This window comes from Pseudophryne corroboree, chromosome 4 (genome assembly GCF_028390025.1).
Source record: "Pseudophryne corroboree isolate aPseCor3 chromosome 4, aPseCor3.hap2, whole genome shotgun sequence".
Lineage (NCBI taxonomy): Eukaryota > Metazoa > Chordata > Amphibia > Anura > Myobatrachidae > Pseudophryne > Pseudophryne corroboree.
In genome coordinates, this window is record NC_086447.1 from 770414911 (window position 1) to 770440691 (window position 25781).

Here is a 25781-nt window from a genome sequence, read left to right on the forward strand (position 1 = left end):
TTCATTTGAAATGCCGCCGCGTTCAGTGTGTCCATGGCTGGCGCCCACCTAATAGTAAGTGGTACTTACACCCACCCTCCCTCCCGCGCCGCTACCTACACCCTCCCCGCTACCTACTGTACATCCTCCCGCCCAGCTACCTGCACCCTCCCGCCCAGCTACCTACACCCTCCGCACCGCTACCTACACCCTCCCGCCCAGCTACCTACACCCTCCTGCACTGCTACCTACACCCTCCCTCCCTTCCCCGACGCTACCTACACCCTCCCGCACCGCTACCTACCCTCCAGCGTTGCTCCCTACACCCTTCTTCACTGATCCCTACTGCAATCCCGGGAATCCTGGGATTGATCGTTTTTCAAAACGGCCCGGGATTGGCCTCCCTAATGAACACGGTTCCGGTATGAATGGTCGACCATGTTATGGTCGACAGTCATTAGGTCGACCACTATTGGTCGACATTGACACATGGTCGACACATAAAAATGGTCGACACATAAAAAGGTCGACATGAGTTTTTTTAGTTTTTTTGGTGTCGTTTTTTGCGTAAAGTAACTGGGAACCCCAATTAGTGCACCGCGTTCGCTCGCCATGCTTCAGGCATGGTGCCTTTGCTCCGCTACCGCTTCGCTCGGCACAGATTACCGTTCCAATCGTAGTCCACGTGGATCGTAAAGTATGGAAAAGTTCCCCAAAAGAAAAAAAAGTTAAACTCATGTCGACCTTTTCATGTGTCGACCGTTCATGTGTCGACCATAACATGGTCGACCATGTGAACGGATACCCATGAACATGGACTCTCACTGCTCTTAAACTGCCCCCGCTAAAGCTAAATGGTAATTGTAGCCTACACACAGAGGGGGTCATTCCGAGTTGTTCGCTCGTTGCCGATTTTCGCTATACTGCGATTAGTCGCTTACTGCGCATGCGCAAGGTTCGCAGAGCGCATGCGCTTAGTTATTTTACACAAAAGTTAGGTATTTTACTCACGGCATAACAAAGCTTTTTCATCGCTGTGCTGATCGTAGTGTGATTGACAGGAAGTGGTTGTTTCTGGGCGGAAACTGGCCGTTTTATGGGAGTGTGCGGAAAAACGCAGGCGTTCTAGTTGCAAAACGCAGGAGTGGCTGGAGAAACGGGGGAGTGGTTGGGCAAAAGCTGGGTGTGTTTGTGACGTCAAACTAGGAACGAAAAGGGCTGAGTAAGTCTGGAGCTACTCAGAAACTGCTAAGAAATTTCTATTCGCAATTCTGCTAATCTTTCATTCGCACTTCTGCTAAGCTAAGATACACTCCCAGCGTGTGCAATGCTGCTAAAGCAGCTAGCGAGCGAACAACTCGGAATCACCCCCATAGATCAGGAACCTTCAAATATCACATTTACTATGGATGAATGCAGACCTCATAAATAAGTAAAATCCTTTGATTTATGCAGACATTGTATTTATTCCATTGAACAAATTTAGTTTTATAGTAATTCCTATTTAAAATATGCTAACATTTGACATTTAAAACTAAATTTAAAAGTTACCCTAAAAAAATATAATATGGTTATCTGTGATAGTCTATGATATTTAGTAAGGTATTCTCAGGCTCCTACTGTTTGTGGCCACAAGAAGGTTCACAAATTTCTCCTGGAAAACATAAGCAGGTGATAAAGGAGCTCATTAGATAGGAAGCAGGGTAATATATGTCATTCAGTTTAAGGGGGTGATTCAGATCTGATCACTGCTGTGCATTTTCGCACAGTGGGCAATCAGATCCTAACTGCGCATGAGTATGCACCACAATGCGCATGTGCTTCAGACAATAACAATGGGTATCGCCGGTCAGTGACAGGATGGTGCGAAATATCCGATCGCACGGGCATTTGCAAAGTGATTGACAGGAAGAGACCGTTTGTGGGTGGCAACTGAGCGTTTACTAGGATTGTTCGGGAAAGTACAGGCATGCCCAAGCGTTTTCAGGGAGGGTGTGTGACATCAGCTCCAGCCCTGATCGGCCTGTTCTCATCACACTGGAGGAGCAAGTCCTGTGTTGCACACAGACTGCACACACTGGATTTTAGCAGCTCGGCGTACACATTGGATCGCACACTTGCACGGCGAAAATACACTCCCCCTGTAGGCGGCGACTATCTGAATGCAGGACAGCAAAAAAATGCAGCCCAGGGATCAGACTTGAATTAACCCCTAAATTCCTTGAATGGCATGTTTGTTTGTTAGGGTGCGTACACACTAAGCAATATCGTGTATGATCCGGCCGGTTCAAAATTATATTGTCTAGTGCAGGGGTTCTCAAACTCGGTCCTCAGGAGCCCACACAGTGCATGTTTTGCAGGTAACCCAGCAAGTGCACAGGTGTATTCATTACTCACTGACACATTTTAAAAGATCCACATGTGGAGCTAATTATTTCACTTGTGATCTGTGAGGAGACCTGCAAAACATGCACTGTGTGTGTTCCTGAGGACCGAGTTTGAGAACCTGTGGTCTAGTGTGTACAAATTATATATCGCAAAATGCGCACTCCAGCGGGACGTCCATCGGACCTGCAACCAGTTACTCCCATCCTAAGGATTTTTGCACATAAACATTTTCTTCTTCTGATAAAATGTATCCAAGACTAACTGTATACCAGTGGTTCCCAAACACAGTCCAGGTTTTAAGGCTTTCCATGCCTATGCACAGGTGACTTAATTAGTACCTCAGTCAGTTTGAGTATGCCATCTGTGCACAAGCAGGGATATCCCTAAAACCTGGACTGTTGTGGTGCCTTGAGGGCCGCGTTTAGGAACCACTGTTGCATACTTGCCTACCTGACCCTCTCCATGAGGGAGAAAATGCTCTGTTCCTGGACTTTCCTGGTAATGTATGATTGCCATCCCCTGTGGTGAGCTACTTAATTGATAAGAAAGGTGTTTCACCACAGGTGATGGCAATCATACATTACCAGGAAAGTCCAGGAACAGAGCATTTTCTCCCTCATGGAGAGGGTCAGGTAGGCAAGTATGCACTGTTGTATACATTTGCCTCTGGGTCATACTTGTCTACCTGACCCTCTCCATGAGGGAGAAAATGCTCTGTTCCTGGACTTTCCTGGTAATGTATGATTGCCATCACCTGTGGTGAGCTAGTTAATTGATACGAAAGGTGTTTCACCACAGGTGATGGCAATCATACATTACCAGGTAGGGTCAGGTAGGCAAGTATGCTCTGGGTCCTATAAATGCAACAGATTTATGCTATCCCTGGGAGAGTATACAGGAGGTTGGGACAGGACCATTGGAGAAATGGAAGCATTAGGTGGAATGGCATATCAGTGGATAAGTAATACCCCTTTCACATCGCACTAAAAACCCGGTATCGACACGGCATATTGCCGTGTCGAAACGGGTCCGTGAGCGATGTGAAAGGTCCTTTGGTGAATTAGCAGGTCGTCTGACCCGGTGATTCAACCCGGTAAAAAAGAAGGGTTATTACTGGGTTGATTACCGGGTCAGGCGCAGTGTAAATGGGAGCCGTTCCGATGCGACACGGCTCCCATTCACAGTATAGGCAGAGGCGGCGCAGGAGATGAGCTCATCTCCCGACGCCGCCTCCACCCCCGCCCCTGCTGCTGCTGCGCCCTCCGCTGCTATGGCAACCGACCCGGTATATTGCCGAGTCGGAAAGCCAGCAACGGAGCGCAAATGCCGGATCCCACCCCGTAAGTACACGTTTCTCTTACCGGGTAGGATCCGGCATTTGCGATGTGAAAGCAGCATAAAACACCAGGCTTATTTATCTGCTATCTACACACAGACAAGTCATTTATTTTCATATATGTAGATCTCTTGTTCTCTCTATACTTATAGTTCAATACTGAGATATGGTATTAGATAAAAATTAAAACAGGTAGAGTCGCAACTATGAAAACCATGTAATAGCCATCAATATTATTGATAAATGGTACCAATTGAGACTAGTTTCCTGCATCCAAACTCCTGCAATTATCCTTGCGTCCTGTAGTGTTTTATATACCTTATTGCAGAAGTTCTCAAAGCGGTCCTCAAAGCACCCCACTGGTGCAGGTTTTAGGTATATCCATGGCTCTGCACAGATGGTTAAATGAAAATTACTAAGGTGCGAATTAGGTCACCTGTGGCCAAGCATGGATAAACTTAAAACCTGGACCAGTGGGATGCCTTGAGGACCGTGTTTTAGAACCTCTGCCCTATTGCTAGCCTGGCCATCTTGTGACTCTCCAGCTGTTGTTCCAGCATACCGCACCCACTGATTAACTGGTAAAGCATGCTGGGACTTGTTGTTTCACTACAGCTGAAGAGCCATAGGTTGGCCAGACCTGCCCTATAGATTAATGGCATTACTTGTTCCTGGAGCTTTGTTTCCAGTCTTTGGCATATTGACTGTAGCTCCTCAATTGTCCTGTCCTTTAGCTTCAGCTGTGACCTGCTGACTTCCAGGGCTGACCTCAATGACTTGCACTCTTTACATTGCTGTAAAAGGACATGCAATATATATATAATCTAATTACGTTTATTCAACTAATTTATTAACAAAATAACATTATTTTTGTACTTACCGGTAAATCCTTTTCTCTGATTCCATGGGGGACACTAGAGACTCTGGGGTATAACAGGTAGCATGAGGAACTTATGCACTCTTCAGATAAACTTCTCAACACAGCCTCCTCCTCCTCCTCTATACTGTGCCAGCTGTTAAGGAACCTCAGTTTTTTTAACTAACAAAGCCCAAATGATAGATGAGGAGTAGAAAGGGGGAGAGTAAAACATACTCTGTAGCTACGCAAGCAAAACTGTGTTAAAGCAACAACAGTACCTAGCCAAAGAACTTTGCAGAACATATAATGGAGTGTAAGGGACAGCGTCCAGTGCCCCTCATGGAATCGGAGAAAATAGCATTTTAATTACCTACCGGTAAACACTTTTCTCGTAGTCCATAAGGGATATTGGGGACTTAGTACGATGGGGTATAGACGGGGTCCAAAGGAGCCGGTGCACTTTAAATTTCTTCAACTGGGTGTGCTGGCTCCTCCCCTCTATGCCCCCTCCCACAGGCAGTTATATGTAAAATAGTGCCCGAAGGCCCGAAAGCGTTTGGTTTTATAAACAAATGCTATATTTTGTCAATAGGCATCCAGATAGCAGCTCGGCATAGTTGCAAGGCCGAGAACCCACGGGCAGCTGCCCAGGAAAACCCCACCGATCTTGTAGAGTGGGCCTTCAGAGACTGTGGAACAGGTAAGGCTGCAGACACATAGGTCTGTTGGATAGTAAGCCTAAGCCAACGAGCAATGGACTGCTTAGTAGCAGGGCAACTCTTTTTGAGAGCGCTGACATCTGGACCTTAATGGAACCCAGACGTAAGCCCTTATCCTCACCAGCCTGCAGGAAACATAGGAAACGTCCCAAGTGGAACTCTGCAGGCAGATACGTGCGTTCCTCGCACCAAGAGACATATCTTCTCCAGATATGATGATAGTGTTTTGACGTCACAGTTTTCCTGGCCTGTACCATGGTAGCAATAATCTTTTTGGAAAGGCCTTTGTGAGCTAGGATGTTCCGCTCAACCTCCATGCCGTCAAACAAAGTCGCCGTAAGTCCGGGTAGACGAACGGTCCTTGTTGAAGAAGATCTGCTCTCATTGGAAGAGGCCAGGGGTCTTCGACGGACATGTCCAGAAGATCCGCGTACCACGCCTTCCAAGGCCAATCCGGGGCAATCAGAATTGCCTGGACTCTTTGATTCCTGATTCGCTTTAGCACCCTTGGGAGCAATGGAATCGGAGGAAACAGGTACACCAGCCGGTAAGGCCAAGGCAACGTCAGTGCATTTACTGCCCTCGTCTGAGGGTCCCTGGTTCATGAGCAATACCAGCGAAGCTTCTTCTTGAGTCGAGAAGCCATCATGTCTATTTGTGGGCAGCCCCACCAGTCGATGATCTGCTGAAACACCTGATGGTGGAATCCCCACTCTCCCGGGTGGAAATCGTGACGACTCAGAAAGTCCGCTTCCCAGTTGTCTACTCCCGGAATGAAGATAGCGGACATTGCTCTCGCATTTCTTATGGCCCAGAGGAGTATTTCTGACACTTCTCGCATGCAGGCCCTGCTTTTTATCCCTCCTTGCCGATTGATGTACGCCATTGCTGTGGAGTTGTCTGACTGAACACGGATCGCATGATCCCTGAGTAGAGGAGAGGCCTGAATCAGAGCATTGTAGATCGCCAGAAGTTCCAGAATGGTGATCGGAAGTAGGGCTTCTTGGGCTGACCACCTGCCCTGGAACTGAGCCCCCTGGGTGACAGCTCCCTATCCTCTCAAACTCACATCCGTCGTGTGGAGGATCCATTCCTGAATCCCGAAACTTCGACCTTCCAGTAGGTTTGAGGACTGCAGCCACCACAAGAGGGAAATCCTGGCCTGAGGTGACAGCCGTATTATCCGGTGCATCTAAAGATGTGATCCGGACCACTTGCTCAGGAGATCCAATTGAAATGTTCTGGCATGGAACCTTCCATTTTCCTCAACAATCTTATGGAAAGATGGATGGATATTCGAGTAGGCCGGAGAACCATTCAGACCATCTCCTGAAGTGTTATCGCTTTGTCCTCTAGGAGGAACACTTTCTGGGCCACAGTATCCAGCAACATTCCCAGGAACAGGAGCTGCCGAGTTGGCTCCAGGTGGGACTTCTGTAAATTGAGGATCCATCCATGGTGTGACAGAAGCTGGATAGTGCAGTCTATATGGAGCAATAAAAGCTCCCTGGATCTCGCTTTTATCAAGAGATCGTCCAGATAAGGGAAAATATTGACCCCCCTGGACCCGGAGTTGGAACATCATCTCCGCAATCACCTTCGTGAACACCCTTGGAGCTGTGGACAGGCCGAAGGGAAGCGCCTGGAACTGGTAGTGATCGTTCAGCAGGGCAAACCTCAGGTAAACCTGGTGAGGTGGCCAAATCGGGATATGGAGATAGGCGTCTTTTATATCCAGCTCGCAAGGATTCCATCTTGAACTTAAAAACCTTTAGGTAAGGGTTCAAGGATTTTAGATTCAAAATGGGCCTTACCGAACCGTCCGGTTTCGGTACCATGAACAGGTTGGAGTGGTAACCCTTTCCCCGTTGTTGCAGTGGCACTGGAACAATGAGTTGGGACTGGACCAATTTTAGGATGGCCTGTTGCAGCGTAACACATGTATAAACTGGTAAGCTTGATTTGAAAAATCATTTGGGAGGAGCGCCATCGAACTCCAGCTTGTAGCCCTGAGAAATGAGGTCCTTAACCCAGGTATCCTGGCAGGAGCTTTCCTAGATACGGCTGAAGTGACGCAGCCGAGATCCCACCTCGAGATCCCCTCGGGGTGGGTGGACACTGTTATGCCTTAGTGGAAGCTAAACTGGTGCTCTCCTGAGAGTCTGCTATTGCTGGTTTTCTTGTCTTACCTCTGGTGCCTCTAGCCACATTGAAGGCACCTCTGGCCCTAGATCTAAATCTGTTAGACCGAAAGGACTGGGTAGACGGCCCCGGGTAGGAACGTCCAGGGCCCCAGAGGGGAAAACCGTGGATTTCTCCGCAGTAACTATAGAAATCCACGTATCTAATTCCACCCCGAAGAGCCAATCCCCTGAAAAAGGAAGAGACTCTACTGTCAGGAATCGGCGCTCTGCTACGTCTCACTTACCAGCGCGCTGGTGTGCGGGCCTCCGGAGGTCTTGTCCCCAGTTGCGGCTGCATGGGTGTAGTAACTGCGAGCGTTCTATTTCACATTGCTGAGTACTCCTGAGTCTGGTCCTGTGTGGGTTTTGCGGCGTGCCGATGTCCAGCCTGTGTGGACGTTACCATGACACCTGCACGCAGCTGATTCTGATGTCCAATCCAGCTTGTATCTCCGCCTGCAGTTTGTGTCCAATCACTGCTGGGCAGGAGGTATAACTTCCAGCTTGTGGCTCTCTCACATTGCCTCGGACAACAAGTCACACACCGTGTGCCTTAGTTCTTCTGGTTCCTGTTTCCAGCGATCCCCGTGGTTACTTCCGTTTGTTCCAGTCTTCATTCTCACAGCTCTCCTGTTAAACTCCGGACTCCAATTCCATCCAGCCACAATCACCAGCAGCAGAGACTCTCCTCAGGTGTTCGTATTACCATCTCACTTGTACACTGGCTATCTGTATTCCATCCGTGCATTTCAGCAGTATTACTATTGATGGCTTAGAGACTGTTTCCTGCTTGAGCCTAGTAAAGCTATCTGGACTTGTGTGCTTTATAGAGACTGAGTGTTTCTTATACATACCGGAGTTCTGCCTTTCAAGTTACTTTATCTTACGTTATACTGAGACCGTGTGCTATCAAGTACTATTGGACTTTAGTTATATCATCTGCCTTCAGTTTTGTTGTTTCACATTTCATTTGCAAGAGACCTCAGCTATTTAAATCCAGTTATCAACCATTGTCATTCCATTACCGGTTTTCTGTTTATACTGTGTTATCCGATCTGCTCAGTAACAATAAAACATCAGCGCCTATGCGCAGGACTATTATATTGCCTCCACGTTTTATCCATCAGACCAACACTGACCCACTAGCGCCCCCGCCGGGGACAGACAAACCTAGAGACCTGACATCTACACTGCGCTTGGACTCTGTGTCCGCTATCCACTGACGCAACCACAAAGCTCTGCGCGCCGACACTGCCATAGCAGTGGTCCTAGCATTAATATTGCCTATCTCCTTGAGAGAGTCACACGACGCGTGCAGTGTCCTGAATGTGTTTTAGGAGAGTCACCATAGTGACCAGGGACATATCCCCTGAGAGGCCCTCCTGAATTTGAGTAGCCCACGTATGAATGGCATGAGTCATCCAGTAACCTGCTATGACCAGTTTTTGTGATATACCTGCTGCTGTGTAGATAGACTTCAGTGTGGTCTCTATTTTTCTATCCCCAGGGTCCTTTATGGTAAAGGAGCCCGGAGCTGGCAGTACCGCCTTTTTAGATAGGCGAGAGACTGATACGTCAACAGCCGCGGGTTCTTCTCAAAGTTTCCGGTCTTCAGGAGCAAATGGGAAAGTGTGCAAAAACCGTCTTGAACCTTGGCATTTCTTATCTGGATTTTTCCAGGCTAACTTAAACAGGCCACCTAACTCTGCAAAATCAGGGAAAGTTGCACTGAGTTTGTTCTGTGTTAAGAAAAAATAAGAATTTACTTACCGATAATTCTATTTCTCGTAGTCCGTAGTGGATGCTGGGGACTCCGTAAGGACCATGGGGAATAGCGGCTCCGCAGGAGACTGGGCACAAAAGTAAAGCTTTAGAACTACCTGGTGTGCACTGGCTCCTCCCCCTATGACCCTCCTCCAAGCCTCAGTTAGGATACTGTGCCCGGACGAGCGTACACAATAAGGAAGGATTTTGAATCCCGGGTAAGACTCATACCAGCCACACCAATCACACCATATAACTTGTGATCTAAACCCAGTTAACAGCATGATAACAGAGGAGCCTCTAGAAAAGATGGCTCACTACAGCAATAACCCGATTTTTTGGTAACAATAACTATGTACCAGTATTGCAGACAATCCGCACTTGGGATGGGCGCCCAGCATCCACTACGGACTACGAGAAATAGAATTATCGGTAAGTAAATTCTTATTTTCTCTAACGTCCTAAGTGGATGCTGGAGACTCCGTAAGGACCATGGGGATTATACCAAAGCTCCCAAACGGGCGGGAGAGTGCGGATGACTCTGCAGCACCAAATGAGAGAACTCCAGGTCCTCCTCAGCCAGGGTATCAAATTTGTAGAATTTTACAAACGTATTTGCTACTGACCAAGTAGCTGCTCGGCAAAGTTGTAAAGCCGAGACCCCTCGGGCAGCCGCCCAAGATGAGCCCACCTTCCTTGTGGAATGGGCTTTTACAGATTTTGGCTGTGGCAGGCCTGCCACAGAATGTGCAAGCTGAATTGTACTACAAATCCAACGAGCAATAGTCTGCTTAGAAGCAGGAGCACCCAGCTTGTTGGGTGCATACAGAATAAACAACGAGTCAGATTTTCTGACTCCAGCCGTCCTGGAAACCTATATTTCCAGGGCTCTGACAACGTCTAGCAACTTGGAGTCCTCCAAGTCCCTAGTAGCCGCAGGCACCACAATAGGTTTATGCAGGTGAAACGCTGAAAACCACCTTAGGGAGAAACTGAGGACAAGTCCTCAATTCCGCCCTGTCCGAATGGAAAATCAGATGAGGGCTTTTACAGGATAAAGCCGCCAATTCAGACACGCACCTGGCCCAGGCCAGGGCCAACAGCATGACCACTTTCCATGTGAGATATTTTAACTCCACATATTTAAGTGGTTCAAACCAATGTGACTTTTGGAACCCCAAAACTACATTTAGATCCCAAGGTGCCACTGGAGGCACAAAAGGAGGCTGTATATACAGTACCCCTTTCACAAACGTCTGAACTTCAGGGACTGAAGCTAGTTCTTTTTGGAAGAAAATTGACAGGGCCGAAATTTGAACCTTAATGGACCCCCATTTCAGGCCCATATACACTCCTGTTTGCAGGAAATGTAGGAATCGACCTAGTTGAAAAATTCCTCCGTCGGGGCCTTACTGGCCTCGCACCACGCAACATATTTTCGCCAAATGCGGTGATAATGTTTTGCGGTTATATCTTTCCTGGCTTTGATCAGGATAGGAATGACTTCATCCGGAATGCCTTTCTCCTTCAGGATCCGGCGTTCAACCGCCATGCCGTCAAACGCAGCCGCGGTAAGTCTTGGAACAGACAGGGTCCTTGCTGGAGCAGGTCCCTTCTTAGAGGTAGAGGCCACGGATCCTCCGTGAGCATCTCTTGAAGTTCCGGTTACCAAGTCCTTCTTGGCCAATCCGGAGCCACGAATATAGTGCTTACTCCTCTCCATCTTATAATTCTCAGTACCTTGGGTATGAGAGGCAGAGGAGGGAACACATACACTGACTGGTACACCCACTGTGTTACCAGAGCGTCCACAGCTATTGCCTGAGGGTCCCTTGACCTGGCGCAATACTTGTCGAGTTTTATAAACATGTGGAAGACTTCTGGGTGAAGTCCCCACTCTCCCGGGTGGAGGTCGTGTCTGCTGAGGAAGTCTGCTTCCCAGTTGTCCACTCCCGGAATGAATACTGCTGACAGTGCTATCACATGATTTTCCGCCCAGCGAAGAATCCTTGCAGCTTCTGCCATTGCCCCCCTGCTTCTTGTGTCACCCTGTCTGTTTACGTGGGTGACTGCCGTGATGTTGTCCGAATGGATCCACTCCGGGTGACCTTGAAGCAGAGGTCTTGCTGAGCTTAGAGCATTGTAAATGGCCCTTAGCTTCAGGATATTTATGTGAAGTGATGTCTCCAGGCTTGACCATAAGCTCTGGAAATTACTTCCCTGTGTGACTGCTCCCCAGCCTCGCAGGCTGGCATCCGTGGTCACCAGGACCCAGTCCTGAATGTGCGGCCCTCTAGAAGATGGGCACTCTGCAACCACCACAGGAGAGACACCCTTGTGCTTGGTGACAGGGTTATCCGCTGATGCATCTGAAGATGCGACCCGGACCATTTGTCCAGCAGGTCCCACTGGAAAGTTCTCGCGTGGAATCTGCCGAATGGGATTGCTTCGTAGGAAGCCACCATTTTTCCCAGAACCATTTCATTGATGTACTGAGACTTGGCTCGGTTATAGGAGGTTCCCGACTAGCTCGGATAACTCCCTGACTTTCTCCTCCGGGAGAAACACCTTTTTCTGGACTGTGTCCAGGAACATCCCTAGGAACAGAAGACGAGTCGTCGGAATCAGCTGCGATTTTGGAATATTGAGAATCCAATCGTGTTGCCGCAACACTACCTGAGATAGTGCTACACCGATCTCCAACTGTTCCCTGGATCTTACCCTTATCAGGGAATCGTCCAAGTAAGGGATAACTAAAATTCCCTTCCTTCGAAGGAGTATCATCATTTCGGCCATTACCTTGGTAAAGACCCGGGGTGCCGTGGACCATCCATACGGCAGCGTCTGAAACTGATAGTGACAGTTCTGTACCATAAACCTGAGGTACCCTTGGTGAGAAGGGTAAATTTGGGACATGAAGGTAAGCATCCTTGATGTCCCGAGACATCATGTAGTCCCCTTCATCCAGGTTCGCAATCACTGCTCTGAGTGACTCAATCTTGAATTTGAACCTCCGTATGTAAGTGTTCAAGATTTTAGATTTAGAATCGGTCTCACCGAGCCGTCCGGCTTCGGTACCACAACAGTGTGGAATAATACCCTGTTCCCTGTTGCAGGAGGGGTACCTTGATTATCACCTGCTGGGAATACAGCTTGTGAATGGCTTCCAAAACTGCCTCCCTGTCAGAAGGAGACATCGGTAAAGCCGACTTTAGGAAACGGCGAGGGGGAGACGTCTCGAATTCCAATTTGTACCCCTGAGATATCACCTGAAGGATCCAGGGGTCTACTTGCGAGTGAGCCCACTGCGCGCTGAAATTCATTGAGACGGGCCCCCACCGTGCCTGATTCTGCTTGTAAAGCCCCAGCGTCATACTGAGGGCTTGGCAGAGGCGGGAGAGGGCTTCTGTTCCTGGGAACTGGCTGATTTCTGCAGCCTTTTTCCTCTCCCTCTGTCACGGGGCAGAAATGAGGAACCTTTTGCCCGCTTGCCCACGAAAAGACTGCGCCTGATAATACGGCGTCTTATGTTGAGAGGCGACCTGGGGTACAAACGTGGATTTCCCAGCTGTTGCCGTGGCCACAAGGTCTGAAAGACCGACCCCAAATAACTCCTCCCCTTAATAAGGCAATCCTTCCAAATGCCGTTTGGAATCCGCATCACCTGACCACTGTCGTGTCCATAACCCTCTACTGGCAGAAATGGACAACGCACTTAGACTTGATGCCAGTCGGCAAATATTCCGCTGTGCATCACGCATATATAGAAATGCATCTTTTAAATGCTCTATAGGCAATAATATACTGTCCCTATCTAGGGTATCAATTTTTTCAGTCAGGGAATCCGACCACGCCAACCCAGCACTGCACATCCAGGCTGAGGCGATTGCTGGTCGCAGTATAACACCAGTATGTGTGTAAATACATTTTAGGATACCCTCCTGCTTTCTATCAGCAGGATCCTTAAGGGCGGCCATCTCAGGAGAGGGTAGAGCCCTTGTTCTTACAAGCGTGTGAGCGCTTTATCCACCCTAGGGGGTGTTTCCCAACGCACCCTAACCTCTGGCGGGAAAGGATATAATGCCAATAACATTCTAGAAATTATCAGTTGTTATCGGGGGAAACCCACGCATCATCACACACCTCATTTAATTTCTCAGATTCATGAAAACTACAGGTAGTTTTTCCTCACCGAACATAATACCCCTTTTTGGTGGTACTCGTATTATCAGAAATGTGTAAAACATTTTTCATTGCCTCAATCATGTAACGTGTGGCCCTACTGGAAGTCACATTTGTCTCTTCACCGTCGACACTGGAGTCAGTATCCGTGTCGGCGTCTATATCTGCCATCTGAGGTAACGGGCGCTTTAGAGCCCCTGGCGGCCTATGGGACGTCTGGACAGGCACAAGCTGAGTAGCCGGCTGTCTCATGTCAACCACTGTCTTTTATACAGAGCTGACACTGTCACGTAATTCCTTCCAACAGTTCATCCACTCAGGTGTCGACCCCCTAGGGGGTGACATCACTATTACAGGCAATCTGCTCCGTCTCCACATCATTTTTCTCCTCATACATGTCGACACAAACGTACCGACACACAGCACACACACAGGGAATGCTCTGATAGAGGACAGGACCCCACTAGCCCTTTGGGGAGACAGAGGGAGAGTTTGCCAGCACACACCAGAGCGCTATATATATATACAGGGATAACCTTATATAAGTGTTTTTCCCCTTATAGCTGCTGTATTTTTAATACTGCGCGTAATTAGTGCCCCCCTCTCTTTTTTAACCCTTTCTGTAGTGTAGTGACTGCAGGGGAGAGCCAGGGAGCTTCCCTCCAACGGAGCTGTGAGGGAAAATGGCGCCAGTGTGCTGAGGAGATAAGGCCGCCGAAAAGGGGGCGGAGCCTATCTCCCGTTTTTCTATGTATTCTGGCAGGGGTTAAATTCATCCATATAGCCCAGGAGCTATATGTGATGCATTTTTTTGCCATCCAAGGTGTTTTTATTGCGTCTCAGGGCGCCCCCCCCCAGCGCCCTGCACCCTCAGTGACCGGAGTGTGAAGTGTGCTGAGAGCAATGGCGCACAGCTGCAGTGCTGTGCGCTACCTTGTTGAAGACAGGACGTCTTCTGCCGCCGATTTTCCGGACCTCTTCTGTCTTCTGGCTCTGTAAGGGGGCCGGCGGCGCGGCTCTGGGACCTATCCATGGCTGGGCCTGTGATCGGTCCCTCTGGAGCTAATGTCCAGTAGCCTAAGAAGCCCAATCCACTCTGCACGCAGGTGAGTTCGCTTCTTCTCCCCTTAGTCCCTCGATGCAGTGAGCCTGTTGCCAGCAGGTCTCACTGAACATAAAAAACCTAAAACTAAACTTTTCACTAAGCAGCTCAGGAGAGCCACCTAGTGTGCACCCTTCTCGTTCGGGCACAAAAATCTAACTGAGGCTTGGAGGAGGGTCATAGGGGGAGGAGCCAGTGCACACCAGGTAGTTCTAAAGGTTTACTTTTGTGCCCAGTCTCCTGCGGAGCCGCTATTCCCCATGGTCCTTACGGAGTCCCCAGCAACCACTTAGGACGTTAGAGAAATGACTGCTATGCCATAGCGTCCTCTAGAGGGACTTTTAACACGTCCCGTATAGCAAGAATGAGGGGTTCAATACCCTGTGTAGAAGGGGAATCCCCAGTAACAGGATCTAATTCCTCCCCCTCCTCCTGAATCTCCTCCCGAGTCTGAGAGTAAAGCAGGTAACCCACGCTTTTGTGGTTCTGATCTAGAGAGGGGGGCTGTGGAACATCTGCCATTGCAACTAGGTCTGCAACAGCCTGCAGCAGTTGTTGAGTTTTCTGAGTAGTAGCAGGGAGCGGAGACGACATATCTGACATCATGGATTTTATGGCACCTAGCCAGTGAGGCTCTTGACTCTCTCCCCCCCCCCCCCCCCCCCCCCTAGCCCCCTCACTGAGTTGTGAGGACTGGCTGCATTGTTCACATGATATGGAACCAGATGTAGAGGGAGAGAATCTGTTGTGACATACACTACATAATTGGTGTTTTACCATGTTTACAGTAAACAACACTTACATAAACATACACACAGACAGGTAATATAATAGCAAGCCTGCCCTTACTGTATGTGAGAGGGAGACAGAGAGAAGGGAACAGCACACCCAAGCTAAACAGCCCCAGTGAGGCTACAAGCTGTTATATCACGGTGTAACACCGGAGTATTCGTCCTTTTCAGGACACATACTGTGTACAATAGTGGCTCTCCGCCTTTGCTACACCCCTGTACCAGTTTTCCTGAGTGTCTGGAGGAGCTGTGTGTGCCTGCTGCTGCAGCTGTAAGCAGAGGAAGGCGCCAAAACGCTGCTGGTCCCGCTCTGAGGAAGCTACGCCCCCTGTAATGGCGCCGGAGCTTCACAAATATTTATACTGGCAAAGTCTCCATATAAGTGTAAAACATCACAGCAAGTGTTAGTTTTCACTACCTCTGCCAGTGTACACAGGGGGGCTATAGCGGTTCCCCCCCCCCCCCCCCCCCGGAGGGTCCCGTATGCTGCCCCTGCGTTTTTGCCGCACCAAGAACCGGGGGACCCCCCTGGCGGGGCCCCCGTTTTGTACTGGCCACTGTCGTCACCTTCAGGCAATGTTAGGGGCGTGCGGCGTGCTGCGATTCTGACCGCTAAGGCGCAGTGCCCCGCTGTACAACAACCTCTCAGCACGGTGGTCCTGCAGTGGGGAAGCGGCTCTAACACCTTACAGAGGCGAGTAACCCCCCCCCCCTTCCTAACTCCCATGGTGCAGGTATGCTGTTGCCCATACAGCATACCAAAAATAATTATGTTTTAAAAGAGACTGAAGAAAACTCTCTGGAGCTCCAGAGTGTGTATCATCTGCTGAGGGCACTATTTTCTAAACTGCCTGTGGGAGGGGTCATAGAGGGGAGGTTCCAGCACACCCAGTTGAAGAAATTTAAAGTGCACCGGATCCTTTGGACCCCCTCTATATCCCCTCGTACCAATTCCCCAATATCCCTTATGGATGCTAGAGAAAAGTAACAGTAAGTGCAAGCATATATGTTAGTGTTGGAACGTGCAGATTTTTTGGATCACATAAAACCTAAATTTTTTGATGAAAATATGACCAAAATCCCCATGTTTAAGCGCCGACAACAATTATCTTTCTGTTGTGTACACATATATGGCATTAATAGTATTTAATACTGACACACAGCTGGTACTATATATTATAGGGTAAAACTGAGAGCAAGCATATTTCTTTCCTGTTTTTGTTTTAAAATTGCGCCTAGTGTTGTCATGGCTACCATCAATTCAGCTATATTAGGCTTATTTGGGTGTAGCTCACAAGCCAACCCTTCTCTGGATGTTACCTTCTGTATCTGAGAGGTGATGACATTTTAACTGCAATATATTGTATGGAACACATATGCTATTGTAGGGACTTATAGAGAATGATGAGAAGCCCCTAATGTTTTTATTAAACAATAACGATTATATTTGTGTTAAGTACAAAAACCCTGTTTTCTCTTTATCCTATGGCGTACACTAGAAACTCTGGAGATGACCCACAGTGGTCCTCAAGAGAGGACCACTCAAGGAAGGTGTTACTCAAAAGTTCCTGTGAGTAACATCCTCTGTCCAAAATTGGTACGCTTTGACACAAAGATGCCAAACCTATAGAATCTGTCAAAAGTGTGCACTAAAACCAGATTGCCTCGCTGACCCATGAGGCCCCAATGGATCCAGCTAACCGAGCTCTCAAGTTTTCAGGTTTAGGCCTATCCACCAACAGGTAGCCACAGTCATAGTCCAAACTAAGTAACCCCGTCGTATTACAGCCATAATTCAATGGGGGATAAATTGTTTAAAGGTTGTCCAGCCTCGTTTAGAAAAATCATATGTACCGCCTTTGTTCAGTGGATATATAATTTGCGAGCACTGACAACATCTAAGGGACGGGTAGATGTATGAAGTATTGATAAGAGTGGAGAAGTCATTTCACAGAATGCACTTGATGAATACTTTCTCAAAGCTGATCGGTTTCCATGAGCAACTTCTCCACTGGCCCACTTCTCCTCTCTTATCACTGCTTCATACATCTCCCCCAGAGCCCTCTTCATGTCACTGGACAAGATCAGGTAAGGATGGGACCACAACCTCTTGATTAATGTGGAATCCCCAAACTACTTTCAAAGGTTTAGTTCTTAAAACAGCCAAACAAATGTTTTATTGTTGTGTTATCACTCATTGCGGTTTAGTCTTGATATTCATTTGTCTGTCGATTTTATCGGCAATTTTTTGCACTTAAATGTTTTTTTTCATTGTATCCTAATTAGTCCCTTTAACCACTTGCCTGACATGGTCGCATCAGATGTGACCATGCCTACATGTGCTTTATCTGACCGGGTCGCACAGGATGCGACCATTCAGATAGACAGTGTAAGCAGCGGCAGGGGAGGGAAACTTCCCTCCACTGCTGCCGTCAGAGGGAACAGAAGGTCCCTCTGCCTCCCTCCACTCTCCCCACGGTGTTGCTGCGCTGTCGATCATTGCTGATCGGTGTGCATGGCAGGATCATCCCCCCAGCAGCTGCAGGCAATAGCAGCCGCTGGGGAAGTGTACACCAGCCCCCCTCCCAAGGTGTTACCAATGATACGATGGTCACAATGTTCCCGCTCAATGTTTCGATGTTTGGGATGAAATTAATTTAAAATTAAAAAAAAAAATTCTCTTTTTTTTTCACTAAAATCATTTTGGATAGAATTAAAATTCATGTTCTTTACCTAATTCACTCATTAAAAATAAAGACAATTTCTGAGCATTTTTTGGGGGAAAAAGCATCAGTTAAGTGGTTAAAATATATTAATGTACAGATTAATAACACACTTCTTCCTGGAGCTTTGTTTCTAGTATTTGGCACATTGACTGTAGCTCCTCAATTGTCCTGTCCTTCAGTGTTAGCTGTGACCTGCTTTTCTCCAAGGCTGAAGTCAATGACTTGCACTGTTCACATTCCTGTAAAAGAACATGCAATCTATATCAGCTAATTACACTCATTCCACTAATTCACTAATACCCCTTTTAGACCGCCACCTATGAACACTGGTTATTGGCACATGAGCGAGCATAACCCGTGTTCAGGTGCGGTATGAAAGGTGCAAGGGTTGAAATACTGGCTCACTCTGCGGTGTGAACGGGAGCCGGGTCGATGCGACCTGTTTCCTGTTCACTCTGTGTGTACGGGCGGAGCTTGGAGATCACGTGATCTCCAAGCGCCCCCCGTACGTGATCATCAACCCGGCTCCAGGGTGCGACCCACCTCAGGCGGTCTGAAAGGGGTATAACAAAATGTTATCTTTTCCTCAGAAACATTGCAATTCAATTATTTCATGGGAATTTAGCTCCAGGGCTAAGTTCCAGGGAGCAATTGAAGTAATTCCAGTGCCAGACACTATTTCCCACAATAATGCCTGGCTTTAGCCATGGTAAGCTGCAATTCCCAGGCTAAGTGCATGGGAGAAATTCAAGTACTTCCCGTGTCACCCACTATTTCCTGCAATACAGCCCGGGAATACCCATGTTAAACTGCAGCCGGGCACGACACGGCTGTCAGGTTAACACTAGCCCCAAAGCTCTATTTAATGCTGAGGAGGGTGCAAGCAGAAATTGGGGTAAGTCGCAGAAACTAATTGAATAGCTAAATTCATGCAAAATAATTGAATTGCCCCCATCATTAGAAGCACTATTATAATTAAGCAGCGGCAGCTGCAGCGTCGACCATAAAGTGCAGGGGGGAATTGCTTAGCACATATAAACATACATGTCCTGATGTATGTAATATATGTAATGGCTGGTTCCCCCAGGGATCAGCAGTGCTGTGTGCTTCTAGCGCCATGCGACACCCGGGACTCAGCATAAAGCATCACACTTCTTCTAAGCCTGCCCTCAGACTTCTGTAAAACTAGACAATTATGGGAGTCCAGGGGCGAGTTTATAAGGAGTGTGATGCCTTATGCTGATTCCCGGGTGCTGCATGACACCTGAAGCACACAGCGCTGAGTCTCACATCAGAGAGGCATGCGCCCCATCACCACCATTGTAGAGGTGCTTGCAGACACAAATTTACAAATACAATTTAAAAAAAAAAATGTTTGTTGCATAATGACACTACACTCTTCCTCTGCTTTTTATTCCCAATTGCAATGTCTATGGGGGTCATTCCGAGTTGATCACTCGCTAGCAGTTTTTAGCAGCCGTGCAAACGCTATGCCGTCGCCCACTGAGGAGTGTATTTTAGCTTAGCAGAAGTGCGAACGCATGTGCAGCCGCGCTCTACAAAAACAGTTTGTGCAGTTTCAGAGTAGCTCTGAACCTACTCAGCGGTTGCGATCACTTCAACCTATTCGTGTCCGGATTTGACGTCATACACCCGCCCAGCGAACGCCCAGCCATGCCTGCGTTTTTTCAGACACGCCTGCGTTTTTGCAAACACTCCCTGAAAACGGTCAGTTGACACCCAGAAACACCCCCTTCCTGTCAATCTTCTTGCGACCGTCAGTGAGACTGAGAACTTCGCTAAAACCTGAGCACAACCACAAAGGACTTTGTACCCGTACGTCGCGTGTGCGCATTGCGGGTCATACGCATGCGCAGAAATGCCATTTTTTCACCTGATCCCTGCGCTGTGAAAATCGGCAGCGAGCGATCAACTCGGAATGACCCCCTATGTGCTAAAGGAATCTCTGGGAGCTGCTGTGTCATTGGAAGCATCATTAAATGGGTCAGATAAGCATACATTCATTATTTTCCAGCATGGACACACACACAGCTTTCACATTGGAAATTAAGACATATTTGGGGGGTTATAGGTAACCAGCCTCATAATGGATTGCCAGTTCTGTGATCTTAGAATGAATTGCATAGCCCCCATAGTGTGCTTTCATATCTTTATGCCCTTGTGTTTGTTTTTATATGAGACTTTACCGTATCTCAGTAAGGTTCTACAAGTTGGGCTGCCACCCAAATAAATGTATATTTATTATAAACTTTATATCCGGTGTGTCATGTTCTGGTGTACAAATAATATAATAAAGCCTGCCAAAACCTGTGAATCAGGATATCCCAACATTGATCATTTGAGGATTTCCGTCTGTGGGACAGGTCAAATACTGAACAAATGAGAAGCTGACACTGCACTGTTTAGCATTACAGATTCCCAGGACTTACAAAACTATTCAAGAAAAAGACAAAATGCAGGTGCACACTCTAAGCACTAAGAATACTGATAGTGAAAATCATTTTGATAAACTCTTACAATTAACATTAAGTACAAGTGAAGTTCCCAGCACAATTTGGCAATGTCACTGTTCATTAGGATTCAGCTAAAAGGCTCATAGAAGGCTATTTCAGAACAGTCCAATGTTCTGTTCTTTTCCAGTCTTGGGTGCTTTTAACTGTGTGTTTTGGGTCATTATCCTGTGGGAGGACCCATGGCCTGCGACTTTCATATAAGCAGCAGCGATAGCATTTCTGGCCACATCTGAATCAGGCCCATTGCATCAATAACATCAAGGTATTTTTATGAACATTTATCCAAAATCATATTCTGGCAATGTACGTGTATATAGGGAACATGACAACGGCTACTTTAACTGTAGCTTGAGATTATCTTGATTTGCTTACTTTAATCCCTAAAAACCTTTCCTACAGGATACGATTATCCTGCACAATGGGGGTAATTCAGAGTTGATTGCAGCAGCAAATTTGTTAGTAGTTGGGCAACTACTACCCCCCATGGTTTTGCCCAACTGCTAACAAATTTGCTGCTGCGATCAACTCTGAATTAGGCCCAATATGTGAGCAGCTTTCCCTTAGTGATTAGAGGTGCTGCCGCAGCATAAGAAATCCTCATCTACTAAAAGGTATCAGGTATCGGAGTAGCCAGAATGCTGAGATAGCAGTAGTAATAAGAATGATGCAGTATTGCTGGCGATCTTACACGTTTATCCTGAGCTTCCTCTCTTACACGACTCCATTCTATTTCCAGTTCTTTCATCTGCATTAGATGCTCCCTGAAATTATAGACACATGTAAGCATAGTTGTTATACCACTATTTGAAGTACTTGATGTGCGGTCAGGAGGTGGACAATGACAATGTCACCAGTCACTATGTCAACCTCAGATCCAGACATGGCTGAAATACTATTTACAGCATTTCACCTGTGTGGTTGTTACAACTTAAAACATGCCCTCACTGAGATGTAAATGATGATTGGTGCCAGTGTCACTGTCACCCTCTGTACCCAAACTGAAGTACGTATGATCATCGACTGCTGGCCACACACACTGCTATATTGGCTGACTGGTAGACTGTGCCACAAGTGGGCTCCTAAACAGTCCCCACAACTGTTCAAAATCTCTTTCTGTTGAATTATATAATACTGTAATAGGAGTGGAGTAACACCAGGCCCAACAGTGATCCCCATCACCGTAACTATTTAATTGGAGATTCTAAAGATACCTGTCACTAAAATATCAATATTTTATGTATATACAGTACATACTACCAGGGCCGGCAACAGAAATGTCGGGGCCCGGTAAGTGATATCCCTGGGGCCCCCTTTTTATATATATATATATATATATATATATACACAAATGAGTAATCCGCAGCACACGGTCATAAATACAGGCAAAGGACAGCAAAATAACTGCAACGTTTCGATATTTATTATATCGTCTTCAGGCACAATAACAGAACAGACATACAACTAACCTTATATCCCATTACACCCACATGGCAGGGACCGCGTCCGGAAGCAGGGGGACGGCGCACAAGAGTGACGTCATCACCACCCGTCCGTTGCTAAGCTCCCAAGCCAAACAACAATTAAAAGCAAAATAAAATCAGCTGAATGACACAAGCAGAAACATCATATATAAATATTATAAATGTCTATAACAACGTATCATGATTGACTTACACATAATGGCATCTAATAGAATCAAGCAAATACTTCAGATACACGCAGATATGCCTGAATACTCATTCAAGCCCTTGGGAGATAAAATTTGTAAACGGTGAATCCACCAAGCCTCACATTTCAATAATTTAGAGGCACGATCGCCCCGTCTCAAATCAGCTGGTATGTGGTCAATAATCATGTAGCGTAGCTTGGCCAAGCTGTGCCCTGCCTGCATAAAATGACGGGCCACTGGTTGGTCACTGTGGTTGGTAGAAATAGCCTGTCGAATTGCATATCTATGGGTAGCCATCCGTTCTCGCAGGGTACGCTCAGTTTTCCCTACATAACTAAGTCCGCAGGGACATGTAATGAGATACACAATATAGCGTGTAGTACAAGACAACCAGTGTCTAATGTAGAACTTCTTGCCGCTGTAAGGATGGCAGAAACTATCGCCCACAACAAGGGAGCGACAGGTGGTGCCGTCCAAACAGCGGTAGCACCCATTCTTGCGCTTGAGAAAACCTCTGGTCATCGGTTGTTGCTGTAGATCAGTGACATCAGTGCGCATGACAATGTCTCCTATATTGCGGCCACGAGTGTAGCAATTCATGACCCTCGTCTGTGTTAAATTTAATGCTCCATCAGATTCAACAATGGGCCACAATTTTTTACTGATCTGGCTAATAGTTCCACTAGCAGGATTAAAGTGATTAACCCATGGCATGACACTATTGGTGGGTCCCTTCCTATTACATTGCAGCAATTTTGAGCGAGGAATGCGGAGTGCCTTCTCTTTGGCTTTGTTTAATTGACACAACTCATAACCTCTTTGCACAAAATCAATAATTTGCCTGTCTATATTAGCTATGGCTGTTTCTTGATTGCTGCAAATACGGCAAGCACGAATATGGAAGCTCCCAGCATGAAGGATAGAATTCCTGTCACTGGGTTTCTGATAGAGTGAAGTTACAAGTTCAGTGCCCTGTATCGTAATCTGTACATCCAAATAATGTATACTGGATTCATCAGCGTTATGGGCTATGGGCCTAAAATTGGGTTCCATTAAGGTCCAGATTTCGGCTCTGTCGATTTTCTTCCAGAAAGAACTGGCTTCACTGCCTGGAGTTCAGACATTTGTAAAGGGAGTGCTACATATTCAGCCCCCTTTTGTGCCTCCTGTGGCACCTTGGGATCTCAACGTGGTGTTGAGTTTCTTAAAATCACATTGGTTTGAGCCACTTAAAACTGTGGATTTGAAATATCTCACGTGGAAAGTGGTCATGTTATTGGCTTCGGCCAGGCGTGTGTCAGAATTGGCAGCTTTGTCATGTAAAAGCCCTTATCTGATTTTCCATATGGATAGGGCAGAATTGAGGACTCGTCCCCAGTTTCTCCCTAAGGTGGTATCAGCTTTTCACTTGAACCAACCTATTGTAGTGCCTGCGGCTACTAGGGACTTGGAAGATTCCAAGTTACTGGACGTAGTCAGGGCCTTAAAAATTTATATTTCCAGGACGGCTGGAGTCAGGAAAACTGACTCGCTTTTTATCCTGTAGGCACCTAACAAAATAGGTGCTCCTGCTTCTAAGCAGACTATTGCTCGCTGAATTTGTAGCACAATACAGCTGGAGCATTCTGCGGCTGGATTGCCGCATCCTAAATCAGTAAAAGCCCATTCCACGAGGAAAGTGGGCTCATCTTGGGCGGCTGCCCGAGGGGTCTCGGCTTTACAATTTTGCCGAGCTGCAACTTGGTCAGGGGCAAACACGTTTGCTTAATTCTACAAAATTGATATCCTGGCTAAGGAGGACCTTGAGTTCTCTCATTCGGTGCTGCAGAGTCATCCGCACTCTCCCGCCCGTTTGGGAGCTTTGGTATAATCCCCATGGTCCTTACGGAGTTCCCAGCATCCACTAGGACGTCAGAGAAAATAAGATTTTACTCACCGGTAAATCTATTTCTCGTAGTCCGTAGTGGATGCTGGGCACCCATCCCAAGTGCGGATTGTCTGCAATACTTGTATGTAGTTATTGCCTAACTAAGGGTTATTGTTGAGCCATCTGTTGAGAGGCTCAGTTATATTTCATACTGTTAACTGGGTATAGTATCACAAGTTATACGGTGTGATTGGTGTGGCTGGTATGAGTCTTACCCGGGATTCAAAATCCTTCCTTATTGTGTCAGCTCTTCCGGGCACAGTCTCCTAACTGAGGTCTGGAGGAGGGTCATAGAGGGAGGAGCCAGTGCACACCAGATAGTACCTAATCTTTCTTTTAGAGTGCCCAGTCTCCCGCGGAGCCCGTCTATTCCCCATGGTCCTTACGGAGTTCCCAGCATCCACTAGGACGTCAGAGAAATGCTCATACAAACGTAATTGCCTATTCAACCTATATTTCTCCACCTCCCAGCTAAAGCTGTCAAATTTACATACAGGTACAAACGACAGACCCCGATTCAAAACTCTAGATTCAGCACAGGACAATGAGCGTGAAGAGAGATTAATTATGATCTCTTGGGAAGAGGAGGTCTGCCGACTCTTCCGCGTCCTCGCCCTCTTGCCACCTTTGCGCGTGGACCGCCTTTTGGTTCCCGCAATTGACGGCGGGTACGTACCCCTAAAGGGGCAAGGGAAGGGTCAAAGCTGCCAAACTCATCAGTATAGTCCGAATCACTAGTGGTAAACCGGTCTTGCTCATATGGTCGTCTGTTGCGTCGGCCATAGAGATGTTGTGCTCGTGTGTTCTCAGTGCGAGTACTGCCGATCCAGGAGTAAACCCGATTTTTATCGTAGTCGGCAATCGTGCCTCTAAATTATTGAAATGTGAGGCTCGGTGGATTCACCGTTTACAAACTTTATCTCCCAAGGGCTTGAATGAGTATTCAGGCATATCTGCGTGTATCTGAAGTATTTGCTTGATTCTATTAGATGCCATTATGTGTAAGTCAATCATGATACGTTGTTATAGACATTTATAATATTTATATATGATGTTTCTGCTTGTGTCATTCAGCTGATTTTATTTTGTTTTTAATTATGTTGTTTGGCTTGGGAGCTTAGCAACGGACGGGTGGTGATGACGTCACTCTTGTGCGCCGTCCCCCTGCTTCCGGACGCATATATATATATATATATACTAGTGGAGTATCCCTTATCCAAAATGCTTGGGACCAGAGGTATTTTGGATATGGGATTTTTCCGTATTTTGGAATAATTGCATACCATAATGAGATATCATGGTGATGGGACCCAAGTCTAAGCACAGAATGTATTTATGTTTCATATACACCTTATACACACAGCCTGAAGGTCATTTAATACGATATTTTTAATAACTTTGTGTATTAAACAAGGTTTGTGTACATTGAGCCATCAAAAAACAAAAGTTTCACTATCTCACTCTCACTCAAAAAAAGTCCGTATTTCGGAATATTCCGTATTTCGGAATATTCCGTATTTTGGATATTTGGATATGGGATACTCAACCTGTATATATATGAACAACAGAATATGCTGCGCTGCATAAGAAACTGTTAATAAATAAATAAATAAATATATATA

General features: G+C 46.9%; 1 protein-coding gene across 4 annotated transcripts in view; it reads right to left on the minus strand.

Moving 5' to 3' along the window:
* Positions 1 to 299: 299 nt before the first annotated feature.
* The window catches only part of LOC134910336 (uncharacterized), a 185063-nt gene continuing 159581 nt past the window's right edge, over positions 300 to 25781 (minus strand). The window contains exons 6-9 of one of the 4 annotated variants that reach the window (XM_063918232.1): positions 21252 to 21324; positions 18140 to 18268; positions 4369 to 4497; positions 300 to 1633 (exon numbers count right to left, since the gene is read on the minus strand). In XM_063918232.1, coding sequence (XP_063774302.1) covers positions 1574 to 1633; positions 4369 to 4497; positions 18140 to 18268; positions 21252 to 21324 — 391 coding nt within the window. In that variant the 3' untranslated portion in view covers positions 300 to 1573. Of the gene's footprint in view, positions 1634 to 3549; positions 4498 to 18139; positions 18269 to 21251; positions 21325 to 25781 lie in introns of those variants that run through there. The other 3 variants (XM_063918233.1, XM_063918231.1, XM_063918230.1) reach the window with 3 other exon arrangements.